We start from the raw sequence: 15,778 nt of genomic DNA, 5'->3' as shown, positions 1-15,778 counted from the left end.
GAAAGTGGGTGCAGAGGAAAGGGGGCGCTGAATTGGGAGTCAGCGTGCCCAGGCTCTGCCCCTGGTGGCCTCTGGCAAGACCTTTCCATATTCTGGGTCTATTTCTCCATCTGTGCAATGGGAGGGCAGCCTGCTTACCTGGAGGATCTCCAAGCCCAGGGCAAGGATCGGAATCGCTCCACCATCCACATGCTCGCCCAGCCTTGTGCCAAGTGTCACCTCACAGCCACCTTAACGGGCCAAGACTCATGTTGCCATTTTACAGTGGAGGAAACTGAGGCTCAGGTGTGCACGATAACACGGCTGGGGAGATGCAGAGGATAATTCAAATCTGGGCCTGTCTTATCGCCCTTGGCTTCCAGAACATTTCGTCCTGGGTTGCCTCCCACCTCTCTGGTCGCCTTATCTGCCTCCTCATGGTTCCTCCTCATCCTCCCACGCTTGGTCCCTGGGCCTCTTCCCTTCTCTGTTTACCCTCCGTCACTCCCAAGTCAGGTTTTCTCAAACCTGAGTGACCGTGATGTCCTTCCTCAGCACAAACACTGGGACTCAGGCTCAAATAATTGAAACAAACGTTTTGTGAACCTGTATATGCCCTACGATGTGCATCCATCCTCTTCGTTTTCTTTCAAATACTGATCACAAGCCAGTGATTGACCTGTTGAATTCGTTACCCACCAATGGGTCTTGGCCATAAAACAGAATGCCCTAGATCCTTGCTGCTCCAAGGAGGACCTCTCTCAGGCCCTGCCCCAGACCTGCTGAATCAGAACCCGCATTTTATCAGATCCCAGGGCATTCTTGTGCACATTAGAATTTGAAAAGCGCTGTTCTGGGTGCCCTCATCCAGACAAACAGCTTTAAATACCGTCTATATACCGATGGCTCCCAGCTTTACATCTCCAGCTGGAACTCTCCCCCGGGTTCCAGGCTCCCGGATGTCTAACAGGCATCTCAGACCTCAACGCGCCCGAAACTGGGCTCTGCTTGTTCTCTCCCGGCTGCGCCTGCCTCAGTCTCGGCATCGCAGACCGTGACAGCGCCCTCTGCTTGTTGCTCCAGCCTTGAGGTCGACCTTGCCTCTTTCTCTTACACCCCTCATCCGACCCGCAAGCAAATTCTGGCAGCTGCTCCCCCAGATTCCCAGTGTTTGTGGGGTTCCCCCCACCCTACAGCCAGCGCCCTGATCCAAGGCACCAGCACCTCCTGGTACATTGCCGTCGCCTCCTCACTGAGCTTGCTCTCGCTCCGCCCCTGTCCCAGCCCACCCTGCACCCCCGTGAAGGGAGCCCGTGTTAACCCACGTCAAGTTCCATCCCTCCTCTGCTCAGCGCCCTTCCCAGGCAACCTTCTCACTCAGCATGAAAGCCAGAGCCCCTCAAATGGCCAGCGAGGCTCCCCCGTCCCCTCTCCGACCTCGCCTTCTGCCCTTCTCCCCCTTGGTCACTCCACTCCAGCCACGCTGGCCTCCTCACTGTTCCTCAGGGCCTTTGCACTTGCTGTTTCCGCTCTCTGAAACTCTCTCCCCTAGGTAACCATAGCGCTTGCTCCTCATCCTTTAAGTGGCAGATCAAATGCCACGTGGTCAGTGAGGGCTTCCCAGACCATTGCATTTAAAATAGCCATCTCCCTGCACCAGCAATTGGCCCCTGGAGCCCATGTCACCACCTGACATGCTACATATTGTTGATGTTGTCTGTTTTTCCCTCTCTAGAACCAAAGTTCCATGAGGCCAAGGGCCTTGCTTTGTTTGCTGCTGCATCTCCATCGCTTGGAATAGTGCCTGGCTGATGACAGGCACTCACTCGATAAAGGCTTACAGAATAAATGAATGGGCATAACCACTGGGCTACACGGCTCAAAGTTTCATAAGTTGTGATTCTGAGTCCCCAGGGTGTGGATGTTGGGAGCATTCTGAGCCCAGGGACAGGGGCTCTGAGGAGGAGGAATGACTCCCCAAGGGTACAGGGTGGTCACAACGGTCAGTGGTCCTAGCAGACTCTGTTCTAGAAGAGCAAAGTCCCTCCAAGTCTCCCTCTCCTTCCCCGAGGAGTGGTCCTGATACCTGCTGCCTCCTGGGCAATGTTGGACTCCTTGATAAAACCCGTTCCCCCAGGTCTGAAGAACCCATGAAGACCACCTAGGAGGCGGAAGGATTCCACCGGGCCAGGATTCTAGAACCTCTGAGTTGTAAGGGCTCTGAGTTCATAGAAAGGGAAACTGAGGCCCAAGAGGGGGAGAGACTCACTCAGCACCTCATGAATCATGCTGGGCAACTCAGGCAGGAAACCCTGCACTAGAACCCCAGGACGGGGCAGAAGCAGGACTGGCAGGCAAGGGTCTAGCCCTGTGCCCCTGCCTCACTGTGTGACCTGGGGCAAGCCACACAACCTCTCTGGGTCTGTTTCCCCATTGAGGAAACCCTGTGCTCACAGGCTGCGCATGTCCGGTAGGGCTCTGGCCCCCACCCTTGCAAAGCCCCCCCACTGTGGAGCCGCCAGGCCTTCCTGTTTACTCGAGGCCCCTCTCGCGGCTGGGAGGCGACAGCCTTGGCCTCCTCTGCTCCCTGCTTCCTTCCTCTCCCACTTCAGCGCCTCCGGCCAGGCCCCCAGGGCCCCGAGGCCAAGACTTAGGGGCGCAGTCCAGGGGGGGCATCTGAGGCCACAATCCCAGAGAGGCCCACCCGGGAGCACTCCTCTCTGAAACTCTGAGGTTACAGAGGCACTGTACCATCTCTCTGGCTGGCTTAGAATGTTCTGGCACATTGGGACAAGCTGTTGCCAGGAGTGTCCCTAGAGATAGGAAGAGAGACAGCATTGACTGTCTCATATCCGACGCCACGCGCAGCTTTCAGCCCACCACTAGGGGATGAGCACATCCTGACTCTAGAGATGTGCCCTCCTCCCGGCCCCTCCCCGGCTCCCACCTCTCTCAGAGCTACTCAAAGTGTGGGCCTCGGACCAGCAGCCAGGGCATCACTGCCCAAGCCAGACCTGCTGAATCAGAATCAGCTTTTGAACAAGATGCGGGGAGATTCGTGTGCGCAGTACAGCTGGGAGCACTGCAGGTCCTGCCATCCTGCCTGGTTTGAAAACCCTCCATGAGTCTCGCCTCTTAGATATTCTTGCTCCAAAGGCTTAACCTGAATCTATGAAGCCTTTACAAATAACTTCCAGTTTACAAGAAATTCAGGGGATGGAGGAGCAAGTTAAATGACACCACGAGGAAGCAACAGATGAATCTGGAAGGAAGAATTTTTTTTTTTTTTGTGAGGAAGATCAGCCCTGAGCTAACATCCATGCCAATCCTCCTCTTTTTTTTGCTGAGGAAGACTGGCCCTGGGCTAACATCTGTGCCTGTCTTACCCCACTTTATATGGGACACTGCCACAGCACGGCCTGACAAGTGGTGCGTCGGTGCGCGCCTGGATCTGAACCCAGGCCGCCAGCAGCGGAGTGCACGCACTTAACCGCTACGCCACGGGGCCGGCCCCTAGGAGGAATTTTCTGTAGGACAACTGGTCCCTTCACAGGCCAATGTCATAAAAAGAGTGGGAGTTCTAGGTTAGAGGTTTGCTGGACGGCACAACCAAATGCACGTGCGGTCCTGGATTGCATCTTGGTTTGAACAAAGACACATTTTAGGGACAACTGGGGACAACTGCATGTGGACTGATTATTATCTATTACAAGATCAGTGTTAACAGTGTTATTAAAACTCTGAGTTGTGGTTATGTAGGAAAATGGCCTTATTTTTGAGTCCTACTGAAGTCATACTTTTGGGGTGAAATTTTTTCATATCTATAATTTAAATACCTTGTCAAAAGTATAACAATAATGGAGGATGTATGGGATAATGTTCATTATTCTATGTTGGAGCTGGGTATGTGGGTCTTCATTATATTATTTCCTCCCATTTTCAGTTTGTTTGAAATTTTTCATTAAAAACTAAACTCTTTCTGAGCCTCCTGTTGCCCCTTGGGCAAAGACTCCACACTTGGGTTGGCATTCAAGGCCTGCGAGTCTGGCCCCGACCACCCGCTGGGCTTGTCTCTTGCTACTGCACCCCCTCCAGCCTGCACTCCAGCCCCACTGAGGCCTCAGCCCTCTGGACACCCAACATGTCCCTTCCACCTCTGTGGCTCTGCAGAGCTGTTCCCTCTGCCCTTCCATGCCTTCTGTCTCGTGCTGAAGTGAACTCCTAGGTATCTTCAAGGCCCCACTGCGTAGCTCCAGCTCAGGGAAACTCCCGCCACCGGGGGCCCCTCTGAGCTCTGTGTACTGAGCTGGCCAGAGCTGATCCGGGTTGAGTAGTGCTGATGGAAGTTAGTGAGCATAGGTCCCCTCCTCCTGTCAGGAGCCACATCACAGCGAGCCGGGGACACGTGAACCTCTGTCTTGCCAGCATGGCAAGTACTCCAGAAAATTGCTGAATGAACAAACGTGCACACAGGAAACCCTCAAAGGAAGGTTTGTGGTGGCAAGGATGGGTGGCGGTTACCGGAACTTTTAAACTTTCTGTATTTTTTTTCAAGTTTTTAAGTGTTTTTTTTTCTTTTTTTTTTAAGTGAATAAAGTGATGCTGTGGTGAATAGTTTGGATCAGCTTAGGTTTTCACCAACTGGGACACACCTGAATTCATGAAGCTGTAATTAAAAAAATAAAGATGATGATGATTTTGTCAGGTGGATTTCTCTAGCTCTTTCTCACCTTTGGCCTACTTTCCCACTCATCTTCATGCTCATTCTCAGACACCCTGAGACAGAGGGGTGTGTGCATGTGTGTGTGTGCCTGTATGTTAACCCAGTTTGACAGATGCCACACCCCAAGGTGGGAGGTCACAGAGCAAATTGGGGCTTCCCCGCATGCCCCAGCTGGTGAGGGGAGCAGAGGGACCAGCTGCAGAGGCCTTCACTCCGCACCCCACCCAGGCCAGACACCTCACCCCCGCATGACGCCTGACTTCTCCTCTCTCCCCTGTACCATCGTTTATTTATTTCATGTTCTTCTTCCAATAGACTCACCTTCTATAACTTAAACACATTTATTTTAAAGGAGAGTTTAAATAACTAATGTAAATGGAAAATCAGCCAACTTGCCATAAATGGAAGGGACACACAGCGGCACAACCGGCCCCACACGGGGTTTCGTTCCAGCCAGGTGTGGCCCGCTGAAGTGTCTCTCAGCTTTAAAGGGAGCCCGCTGGGGCTGGGACAGGTGTTAAGGACACATGAGAACCAGGTTGAGCCTTTCTTGGTGATGAGGTCAAAGAGAGAAAGAGAACAGAAAAGGGAAGATGGCTCTCCTCGGGGGATACCGGGACATCCCCAAAGCACCCCAGCCCTGCACGTCCCCAAGGCTGCTCTGGTCCCGGCTCCCACAGGCCGTGGGGACTGACAATCTACACTCCTTGTTCACTGTGTTCTGGTCCTCATCTTGGGAGTGGGGCCACCGAGCCTAATTCAGATTCAGAAATGGGCTCAGAAAGGGCAGGTTGTGACCTGACAGGGCCACCCGGTGGGAGGTCCTTCAGGTCTCACCTCCTCAGGGAGGCACACCTGACCGTGACCCCCCACTCAATCTCAGTGCCCTTTCCAGACCCTCAGAGATTCTTGCACCAAGGAGGCCAGTTCACCGCCCACTTGGCCGGCTGACATGTGCCACCCCCACTGCCCAGGAAGCCCCCACAGGCCATGACCTCGCTGCCTGCTGCAGCCCGGGCCCCAGGGGCAGATAAGCACAGAAAACACACTCAGAGAGATGAGGGGTCAGGGCCAAGGCCACGCAGCAAGGATGCGGAGGAACCCAGGCCAGGGCCCAGCTCTGCCTGACCACAAGTCCCCGAGAGCAGGGACCCTGCCTCAGCCACCCTGGATCCCCAGGCCCAGCACAACCTGTGTGAGGAAGGGCCCTGTGTCTTCCACGGGAGCTCGGGGAGGGCGGCTGGCCAAGGTGGGCTGAGGGGCCCAAGGAGGAATGGGAGGGTGAGGGGCCGGGGCGGCCATGCCTCGTGAATCAACTCCGATGGAAGCAAAGAAAAAGGAGGAAAACCAAATGTCCTTAGAAATTCCTTTAGTGCTGGGCTGTCCATGAAAACAGGATAAAGTGGCTTCCGCTGTCTGTGCTCGAGCCCGGCAGGGTGGAGGCGCTGAGCTCAGGCCAGGCGGCCTCCGGTCGGGACAGGGGTGGGGCAGGGCTGGGAGCCGGGCGAGGGGCTCCAGCATTGCTACTTGAGGGTGTCGAGGTGGGTGCAGACTTGGGCGAAGACGCTGTCCACGGAGCCCTCGGCGTTGACCTGCGGGGAGACGGGCCGTCAGGGCGGAGATGCCCAGGGAGGGCTGGGCGAGGCAGGACTGAGACAGTGGCCCATCATCCAACTAGTGGGGAAACCAAGGCCCAGAGGGGAGGGCTGGCCCAAGGTCACAGCAATTTGAGGCCACGCCAGGAAAACCCCAGGTTTCCTAGGGCTCCCTCGGGCCCACACCTTGCGTATGATGCCACGTTTCTCGTAGAAGGTGATGACGGGTTCTGTGGCCTTGTAGTAGGTCTCCAGCCGCTTCTTGATGGTCTCCTCGTTGTCGTCCACACGCCCACTGGTCTGTCCACGCTTCAGGAGCCGCTGGGTCATGGTCTCAGGGCCTGCGTCCACATACAGCAGCAGCGTGGGCTGTCCGATCTGTGGGCAGGGCACTAGTCACAGGGGCCCCGTTCCTGTCCCCTGGGGCCACCTTCTCCCCATTTTCCCACTTCTGGGGCCCCACTCGAGACCCACTCAGACCTACAAGCCCTTCCCCAAGGCAGCCTGACGGACCTTCTGAAAACCAATCTGCCCTGCCACTCTCCTGCTCAAACCTCTTCCATGGCTCCCCACTGCCCTCAGGAGAAAGTCCAAACTCCTTCCCCGACCTATGCGTCCTGCACGGATGGGCCCTGCCTCCCTGCCTCCTCATCTCGAGCTTCCCACTCCCTTGTTCTCCGTGCTTCAGACACTGACTCTCTGGTCTAGGCTCTCATCAACCTCCTCCCGTGCCAGGCCTCTGCTCCTGCCAGCAACCTTGGCCAGGAACCCTTTCCTTCAATAACGAGTGCTCCTCCTCAGATCTGAGCTAAAATCTCCTTCCTCCAGGGCAGTCTTCCTGGATGCCACCCCCACCACCATCCCCAGCCCCCGGGACAAGCTCCTCCAGTCCTCCTTCCTCTCCTTCTGTCTGGAGCTTGTCTCAGGAGGGCGTCTGGCTACTGACTTCACGTCCCTCTCCCCAGCCAGGCTGGGAAGCCCCGGGGGCAGGCAGGCATCTGTCTGTCTTACACCAGCGGGGCTGGATAAGGACTTGACAAAGGAACAAGGGCTGAGTGAAGGGGTGAGGGGCTGCTGAGCTCTGGGGGTTCTGAACAATGTCACTGTCATTGGAACAAGCATTTCATCCGCTGGGATGACTTGGAAGGGCGAGAGGGAATAAGGCCGACCGTTCTCCTTCAGTGAGGCCCTGGCGCCCCCTGGTGTCCAGATCCAGGAAGACCAGGTGCCCGGACCCAAGCAGGATACAGCAGGGCTGGGCCCTGTGCCAGCCCAGCGCCCACAGTAGCACCCAGAACAGCCCCCGGAAGGATGGAGACTTTCATTAACCCCACTTTCTAGATGCGGCCCTGAGGGTCAGAGGTGGCGTCACACAGCTGGTGCATATGGGCCAGGCCAGGAAGCACCTCAGGGCTGCCTGGCATGTGACCACGGGTCCATGGCCTCCTAGTTGGAAGGAAGCTCAGTCAACTCCCATTTCACAGACAGGGAAACTGAGGCCCAGATCAGGGTAGACACTTTCTTGAGGTCTTTCAGCCACTTAGAGGTCAAGAAATACAGTCTCCGACCTCTGGATGAGGCTCAAAGCTATGGAAACCCAAAGACAGCCCCAGCCTCACAGAGATGGGGAGTGGGGATAGGGGTCTGGTCCTGCCTCCAGCCCACTGGGATGCCCAGTCCTGCCTGCAAGGCCTGGAAGGAGTCCCTCCGCCAAGAAGCCCTCCCTGAGCCCCCCACCCACCCTTGCTGACCTTTGCCTCTTAGGAACCTGTAGTTTCATCTGTCTCCCCCATATGGCCTGTGACACCAGAGGTATGGGTGTACGTGTGTGTATGTGTGTGCATCTGCGTGTGCCCATGAGTGTGCACTTGTGTGTGTCCCTGCGTATAGGTTACTGCATCCATGTACACGCATTGCATGAGTGTGTGTGTATATACATTGCCAGATGCGTGTGCACATGTACATATGCCTGTGGCCTTGTGTCCGTGTATGTGTGCCTCTGGACATGCGTGCACATGGACGTGTGCTTGTGTGCCTGTGTGTGCATGCACGTGGGCCTGTACATGTGTGTGTTTGGGTGAGGTGCTCCCACCCTGCAGAGAGTTTTCCTGGTGGGAACCTCAGGCAGCTCAGAGCCATCGTCCTCAAGGCCCACTCTTTCCAACCAGACTCCCCGCCCCAGCATTCGAGGCCTCCAGACAGACCTGAGCCTCCCTCTCCCACATCACCCCCAGTTATCAGGCCCCACAGATTCTGTTCTCTCCACACTAGCCTGACCCTTCCAGCCCTGTTCATGCTGTTCCCTGCCCCTCTGACCATGTGTTTATGGAGTGCCAAGCCCCACTTTTGAAGAATGCATTCTCTCTAATCCCCATCCTGCCCTTCAAGGCAGCTGCCAACTGTCTTTTCCCATTTTGCAGAAGAGGACACTGAGGTTTAAAGAGGCAGAAAGACTGGCCCAAGACCTCAAGGGGTTGAGCTGGAACCTGAACCCAGGTTGGTGACTCCCCAGCCTGGTGCTTCCTCTTCTACACCTTTTCTTCTAGACTTCAAGAAAGACTTCCAGAAAGTCTTCCCTGGTTTCCCTCCAACCCCACTCCCACCCCCAATCAGTCTCTCTCTGCCCATGACAGCAGCCTCCGCCCAGCCGCCCCACGTCACAGCTCCCGCCAGGTTGCTTCTTACCCTGCGCTCAAACTCCTCCCCCTGCTTCACCTCCCGAGGGTAGCCGTCGATCAGGAAGCCTTTGGAAGTATCCACCTTGGCCAGCATGGCGTCTCGGAGCATGTCCAACACCGTCTCCTAGGGGTGCAGCAAGAGAAGGAGGCCATGAGCCCCCCTTCCCCACCCCTCCTCTGGGCCTTTGCTGCCCCACAGCCTGAAATGCCCTCTGCTCTAAAACGCATGGCCGGAACAAGCCTCCCTCTCCAGGAAGCCTTCTCTGAACTGTGAAGACTTGACAGATTGAGCAAATCAGTCATTCATTCATTCCTTTCTTCGTTCATTCAATAGTATCGACTGAGCCCCTCCTCCCCGCCAGCTCCTCTCGGGGCCCTGAGGACACAGCTGTCAACAAAGCAGCCCTTCCCTGCCCGCAGGAGGCTCACAGTCGGCTGAGGGGACAGACAACCACACAGTTGATCCATCAAGTTCCAAGCATGACACAGGTTGTATGGGCAAAGAAGGGGGGCTACAGGGGTATAAAGGTGGGGGGGGTCTTAGCCCAAATCGGAGGAGTCAGGAAGATCTGAAAGCTGAGGAGGAAAGAACATTCCAGGCAGGAAAGATTGTGATGAGTTTGAGGGGAGAAAGGCCAGGGTGGCGGGAGACTGGAGGGATCAGGAGGACAGGGTCCTGGAGGCTCTTGGGAGCTTCTGGAAGGAATTTTCTGCCCAGGACCGTGGGGACCCACAAGAGGGTTCAGAGCCAGGGAAGGTCAGGGTCAGCCTTGCCAGTGTGTCATGGGCTCCGCTGACATCCACTCAAGGCCACCGTCACCTCCCACCCCACCGGGGCCCACTCACCAGTGGCACCAGCTGCCCCTTCTCCATGATTTCCGACAGCTTCTTGCCCCTGGCTGAGCCCGAGCTGACCTCAGCCCGCAGGAGGTCCCCGGTGGAGAGGTGGGTGTAGCCGTACTTCTGGACAATCTTCTCACACTGGGTGCCCTTCCCCGAGCCAGGCCCGCCTGCAAGCGCCCACCCATTCAGAAGCCCTGAGGAACGGGGCCCCCGCAGGGACAGGGTCTGCCCAGGTCACCCAGCGAAGGAGGGGCAGAGCCCAGGATGCAGCCCCCGGTGCCTGCGAAGACCCTCCCTGCTCGCTGCCTCACCCGCCTGCCTTGGACTCACCCACCACGAAGATGATCTTGGCTTTCTTCAGCTTCTCTGTGGGAGAGAAAGGGGGGCAGAACTCAGCCACTTGCTTGACAAAGAGCCAGAAGCACCTCTGGGGTCCCAGGCCTGTGCTGGGCCGCAGGCAGAGGGACAGACACAGCTCACGACAGCCCAGAGTGAGCGGAGACGGGCGAGGAAAGCTCAGAGACTGGGACAGGCCAGGGAGGAGAGGGTGTTACAGGCGGAGGGACCAGCTCAGGCAAAGGCCCAGAGGCTAGGGGCTCGGGCACAGGCTGTGAGGTGACTCGGAGGGGCTTGGATGCCAACACTCACGGCCCCTCTTTGTGGGGGGCAGGTCACCTCTGGCCTTAGAGTCTTCCGCATCGCGGGATTTTCTCGCTGAGCAGCAGGCCCCCATTGTCCCGTTCTGCTGTGTCCCCTCCCCTGCCCCTCCCAGGCCCTGGGCCTGCCCATCGCCCGCCTTCCCTGGGCAGTATGAATGTGGAGTCGGCAACCACAACATACGTTGCCCTGGAGACGGTTGCCCGGCAGAGGGCTGCGGTGGGCACATGGAACCCTTGCCCAGAGAGGGAGGCCAGCTTACATTCCAACCTCTGCCTCGCTGGCCCTGAGAACTCAGCAAGACCACAGCCCCACCAGACAGGGGAAACCGAGGCCTAGAGAGGCAGGGGCCTGCTCCGGGGATGCCAGAACCGGAACTGGAACCCAGGCCCTCTTCCCAGGCTGCCTGGCCTTCCCTCCTCGGGGAAGTAGGCCCTCACTGTGTGACCTTAGGGAAGAAGTCCTCGCCCCTCTCTGGCTCCTTGTCCCTGCCCCACTGAGGAGGTGAGCTTGGCAGCTCCCAGGGGCCCTCCCAGCCACGGGGCTGGAGGCCTAGAGGAACGACTTCTTCTGTGGGCTCCCGCTGTCTGCCTGCCGTGTGACGGGCACAAGCCTGGGCGTGGGGAGGCCACAGCCCAGTGGCAGCTGATGTTCGGAGCCCAGGGGTGGAAGGGTGACCGCTGGCTTCAGGCAGCAGCAGCAGCCAGGCCCTCTGGGCTCCTTTAAGAGCTGCCCAGGCCGAGGCCCAACGCCAGGGATGGGACGGGTGGGGCTGCCAGGAGGCGGGCCAGCCAGTTTCTCTGTCCGCCCCACGTCTCCCTCCCAGCCCCAGCCCACAGGAGCCAGGAGGGCCCCAGAAATCCTCAAGACCCACCCCTCCTGGAGGAGAAACTGAGTCCCAGAGAGCAGAGGGCACTTGCCTCGTCCTCGTTAGCCTTGGCCTCTGCACACGTGGGGCCTCTTCCCAAGGCAGGCCTCCCCTCGCCAAGGCCCACCCTCTCTAGAAAGAGGCAAGGATTCAGCTCTATAAATACTAGCATAGAAGGTGAGCTGTGGGGCCCTCAGGAGCCTCAAGGAGGCCTCGTCACTTCTCAAATTAATCTTGGAGCTGGCACATCCCGTGAGAAGCCCAAGGAGGATGCTGGAGGCTCCCAGACAGGCCCCCTCTAGCAGCCCCAGAGCCTCCTCCAACCCCTCCCAGAACCTCTCCCGAGAGCACACCCCCTTAACAGATGGGCACACTGAGGCCCAGGCAGTGAGCAGGAAAGGAGAGGAGCCTCGTACCTTCCATCCTGCCGAGGTCCGGGGAGCCGAGTCAGCGCTCTGCAACACAAGGGCACAGGAGGGTGAGTGAGGGGGATTCTCCTGCGCCCGCCTCTTCGCCCGCCAAGCCACACAGTGCGTGCCAGGCCCCAGCGTGCTCTTGAGGGGGCTGCTGGGGGCAGAGAAAGCCCAGGAGGCTGGGTGACCTTGGGAAAGTCACTTTCCTCTCTGTGCTGCTGCTACCTCACCTGTCACAGAAGGGCAGCATTCCCCTCCCGTCCACCTCTTCCCGTTGGAGGAGTCGGTGGCGAGGGCAGTGCTGAGGGGCCTAAACAGACACCAGCAACTGCTGGGCTGCTCCCCCTGCAAGTCCCAGAAAACAGGGCGTGGGTCCAGCGTCTGCCCGACACCTTGACGACGCTCCCCGGGGCCTGGAGGAAGGCTGCCAGGAGGCAGGAGGAGGGCCAGGAGCTGCGTGTGTGCTCATCTGGGATGGGGTTTGCAGGAGGATGCTCAAAGGGACACAGAGGCCTGAGGGGGAGGAAGCTGCGGGGGCTGGTCACGTGGACACAGCCCTTACAGCTTTCAAATGAGGGGAGCCCCAGGCTCTCGCCCCTGCGCAGCCTCGCCTTCCACCACCCCACATCGCGCTGTCCCCTCACCCCGCTGAGGTCCTTGCTGCCCTGCCTCCTCCTCCCGTCAGCAGGTAAGGCAACTCCAACCCCTCCCGGACCCCACTCTGTGCTTCCACGGCCACCCAGGGGCCTCCCTCAACCTCCTTTCCCATCAGTCTCCAGACTTACTGTCTACACTCCTTTGGCCTCCACTCTCCACCCACCAGCCCTCCCCAAGGCCACCAGCAGCCATCACAGCCCCTCTCACCTTGACCCTTGACCCTCGACCCTTGGCCAGCATTCTTCCTGCCTGGGACCCCCACCCCAGGCCCCTACTTCGCCCTTTCGCTGTTGGCTTCAGTTCCCCGGAACCCCCCATCCCTGCCCAGCCAGCCCAGGCCTCCCTCCCCAGCCCCATAAGTCTACGGCCCCTGGACAGGCCCAGAAGCCCCACAGACCCTGCAGACTGTGAACAGCCCCTCCCGTGTCCCCAGCTCCTCCGCATCCCTATCGCCCAGCCAGAGGCCCTGGTCAGCGTGAACGCCCTTCCCCCACACCCCACTTCCGCCCCGTGCACACACATCCCAACCCTCTTGCTCCCGAACCTCTCTCCAGTCTGTGTCCTCACTGCCACTTCCTTGTTCCAACAGGAGGCTTGGCCACTGTCCCTGCCACCACGGGCCTCCCCACCTCCTTACTCCACCAGGCAAACTGCAGGATTTTCTCTGACAGGCATCAGACCATGTCACTCGCCCGCATGAAACCCCTCCATGTGTGGCCCCCTCAGTTCCCGAGATAAAGCCTGGGCCCCTAACACAGCTGACAGGGCCTGGCGATCTGGCCCCTGACACTGTCTGCAGCCTTAGCAGCAGTGGCTTGAACTACATGGAGCTCCCTTACCCACGGTCCCCAGGACCATGTCCCACCTCCAGGCCCCAGCTAATGTCGCACAGTACATGGATGCCTTTCCCCAAGGTGCTGTAGTGTAGGACTCAGTTCGGATGTCACTTCCTTCAGGAAGTCTTCCAGGACTCTGCCCGCCACTCCCACACCGGCCAGGGCCTCTCTAAACTTCCCAGGGTGTGGCACATACCACACTGTATGGCACCTTTCTGTCACACTGCAGGCCTGTGTCCCCCGCCAGACTGGGCCTGGGCTGAGCATAGGACTGGGGGCCTCGCTCCACCCTCACAGCTGTCTTGGGAGGGAACGGAGGCTTGGAGAGGAGGAGAGACTCGCTCCAGGGCCTGGCTGGGGTCAAACTTGGGGCTGCACTTTCTGCTGCTCTGGGCCTGGCACCCAGTGGGTCCTTAAGCAACTTTGCTGACTGTCCCGCCACTCTGAGCCTGAGTTACAGCCTCTTTCCTGCTGAGTGTGCTTAAGGCAGGGTAGGAGCTGCCAACGCCCTTCAGCAGCTGGTGGGAGAGGGGGAGGGTCCCCAGGCCAGGGACAGCCTGCAGTGCCACCCTGAGGAGTGGCCTGGACCCCACTTGCCCCACCCTCTCCCGGTAATCTAAGCCCCTCTGTCCTGCTGGGACCTGCCATTTCCTTGGTCCAAAATAACTTGGGTTGTGAGGAGGCCTCACGGTGGCCAGGGGGTCCAGGATGGAGTTGGGTTACAGGCTCAGCACCCAGGCCTTATAAGGCCCCCAGATCAGGGCCACAGCTACTCCCAGTAAGACTGGGTGGTCTGCCAAGGGGCCTGGGGACCTGAGCTCAGAAGGACAGTGACTTAACCTCAATCACAAGGCAATGCCAGGGCAAGACCCAGGTCTCCCAGCTCCCGACCAAGAGCAGCCTTCCCAGCGGTTGGCAACCGACTAGGGTTCAAATCCCAACTCCATCACTCAGCTGTGTGACCTGGGGCAGCTGTTGTTCCCTCTCTGGGCCTGTACCCCAGGCTGTGTCCCACTGCTGCTGGAGCCTCCTGGTGGGTACCTGAGCAGTGCCCAGGAGAGGCCCCAGCTGCTGACCTCAGAGCTCCACAGAGCCCTTGCCCTTTCAGGAGGCTGGGGCAGGGGGCCAAACACCCAAGGGGCTTCCCGTCCCAGCAGTGCTGTCCAAATGACATCACAGGATAGCTCCTCCAATCACACAGGCTGCCTGGGCCCAGGTCCTCCAGGGCAGTCAGCCCAGGCCCCTCCTCCCTGGGCCCCAGGCGGGATGTGCCAAGGGCAGGGACCTGGAGCCCGGGGAGTGCTGGCCGGACAAAGGGGTGACTATCTAGGAGGCTGGGAGGGACTGCAACACACACCCACACACACACATCCACAAAAGCACACACAGTGTGGCACAAATGCCCAGAGCAGAGCCTGGGGAGTACAGACAGGCAAACATGTCCAGATCACCACCACGGAGACAAACACAGCCACGCAAACCCCAAGGATACCCCGACACACACAAACCCGCGGCCCCCAGGTGCGCGCGGCTTCCCCCTCCCCGCAGGGGCGCCCCCGCCCGCGCGGGGACAGACCCACGGGCACACACTGACCTGGGGGAGGGGTGCGGTGGGCGCCGGGGCCAGTGCGTGCCCTGCCCGTCCTCGCCACCGCCGGCAAAGGCGACTATTTATAAGGCTGTCAGCAGCGCGCGGCATGCCGGGAGCCAGCGCTTGGCGATGGCAGGGAGGGAGGGAAGGAAGGAGGGACAGCGCACCGGGAAGGGAGGGGGGACTGGACCCCAGCGGAGCCCTGATGGGAAGCCAGGCCAAGACTGGCGTCCCCCAACGTGCACGCGCAGGTGCCTGTGCCTGCGCTCGCTGGCGTACAGGTCTTTACAGTTGCGGAGGGTTTTCCCTTCCTGCATTACCTGTGCCCACATCACTCCAGGGGAACAGGACCCGGCTTCCAGTATGACAGCTGGGGAAACTGAGGAAAGGCTCTTTGCACAAAATCCCACAGCAGATTGGTGGCAGAGAGAGGCCAGAACCAGGGAGGGAGGGGACTGAGGCATGGATTCTGGGGGCTTTGCTGGCCAGATCAGTCCCCCAGCCCCTCCCCAGAGGCCCCTGGGCCAAGACCCACCTGGAACTCCTTCTGCCCTGTTGGCAGGGGCCCTGAGAACTTCTTTGGGACTGAAACTCCCCAGGACCCCAGAGACCACCCACGTACCCATCTCCCAGCTGGTGGTCATGTAGAAGATTATAAAAAACCAGCCCTGCCCTATGGAGGTGCCAGGCAGCTCCCAATGAAGCGAGTGCGAGGATGTGGGACATTCAGAATGCTGTGGGAACCCACATAGGGGACAGACAATCCTGGTCAAAAGAACAGCTCCCATTAATGAGCACTCACTGTGCCTCAGGTGCTGGGCAGACCATGGGACTCAGACCATGTCTGTGCACCCTTAAACGTGGAGGAAAGTGAGGCTCACAGGTGAGGTAAAATAGCTTGCCTGAGGTTCCTAGGTAGAAAGTGATGTTTTTATCCG

General features: G+C 58.8%; 1 protein-coding gene across 1 annotated transcript; it reads right to left on the bottom strand.

Annotated features, from left to right (window-relative positions):
• Positions 1-6,054: 6,054 nt before the first annotated feature.
• On the bottom strand, positions 6,055-14,918 carry AK1 (adenylate kinase 1). Its single transcript, XM_014782178.2, has 7 exons — positions 14,844-14,918; positions 11,760-11,798; positions 10,149-10,184; positions 9,822-9,985; positions 8,983-9,099; positions 6,484-6,675; positions 6,055-6,294 (listed from the first exon to the last, which is right to left on the bottom strand). The coding sequence occupies exons 2-7, from the start codon at positions 11,764-11,766 to the stop codon at positions 6,226-6,228; spliced, it is 585 nt and encodes a 194-aa protein (XP_014637664.1). The 5' UTR covers positions 11,767-11,798; positions 14,844-14,918; the 3' UTR covers positions 6,055-6,225.
• Positions 14,919-15,778: the final 860 nt, after the last annotated feature.

This window comes from Ceratotherium simum, chromosome 29 (genome assembly GCF_057802395.1).
Source record: "Ceratotherium simum simum isolate JZ-2026a chromosome 29, ASM5780239v1, whole genome shotgun sequence".
Taxonomy (NCBI): Eukaryota; Metazoa; Chordata; class Mammalia; order Perissodactyla; family Rhinocerotidae; genus Ceratotherium; species Ceratotherium simum.
This window is presented reverse-complemented; position numbering and strand designations above follow the sequence as displayed.

What these genes read in the sequence shown, in the direction of transcription:
- AK1 (XM_014782178.2), bottom strand. An exon ending in CAAGATCATCTTCGTGGTGG is followed by an intron (nt 9,986 to 10,148) that starts GTGAGTCCAAGG and finishes GGGCGCTTGCAG; the next exon opens with GCGGGCCTGGCTCGGGGAAG. An exon ending in AACGTGGCATCATACGCAAG is followed by an intron (nt 6,295 to 6,483) that starts GTGTGGGCCCGA and finishes GTCTCCCCGCAG; the next exon opens with GTCAACGCCGAGGGCTCCGT.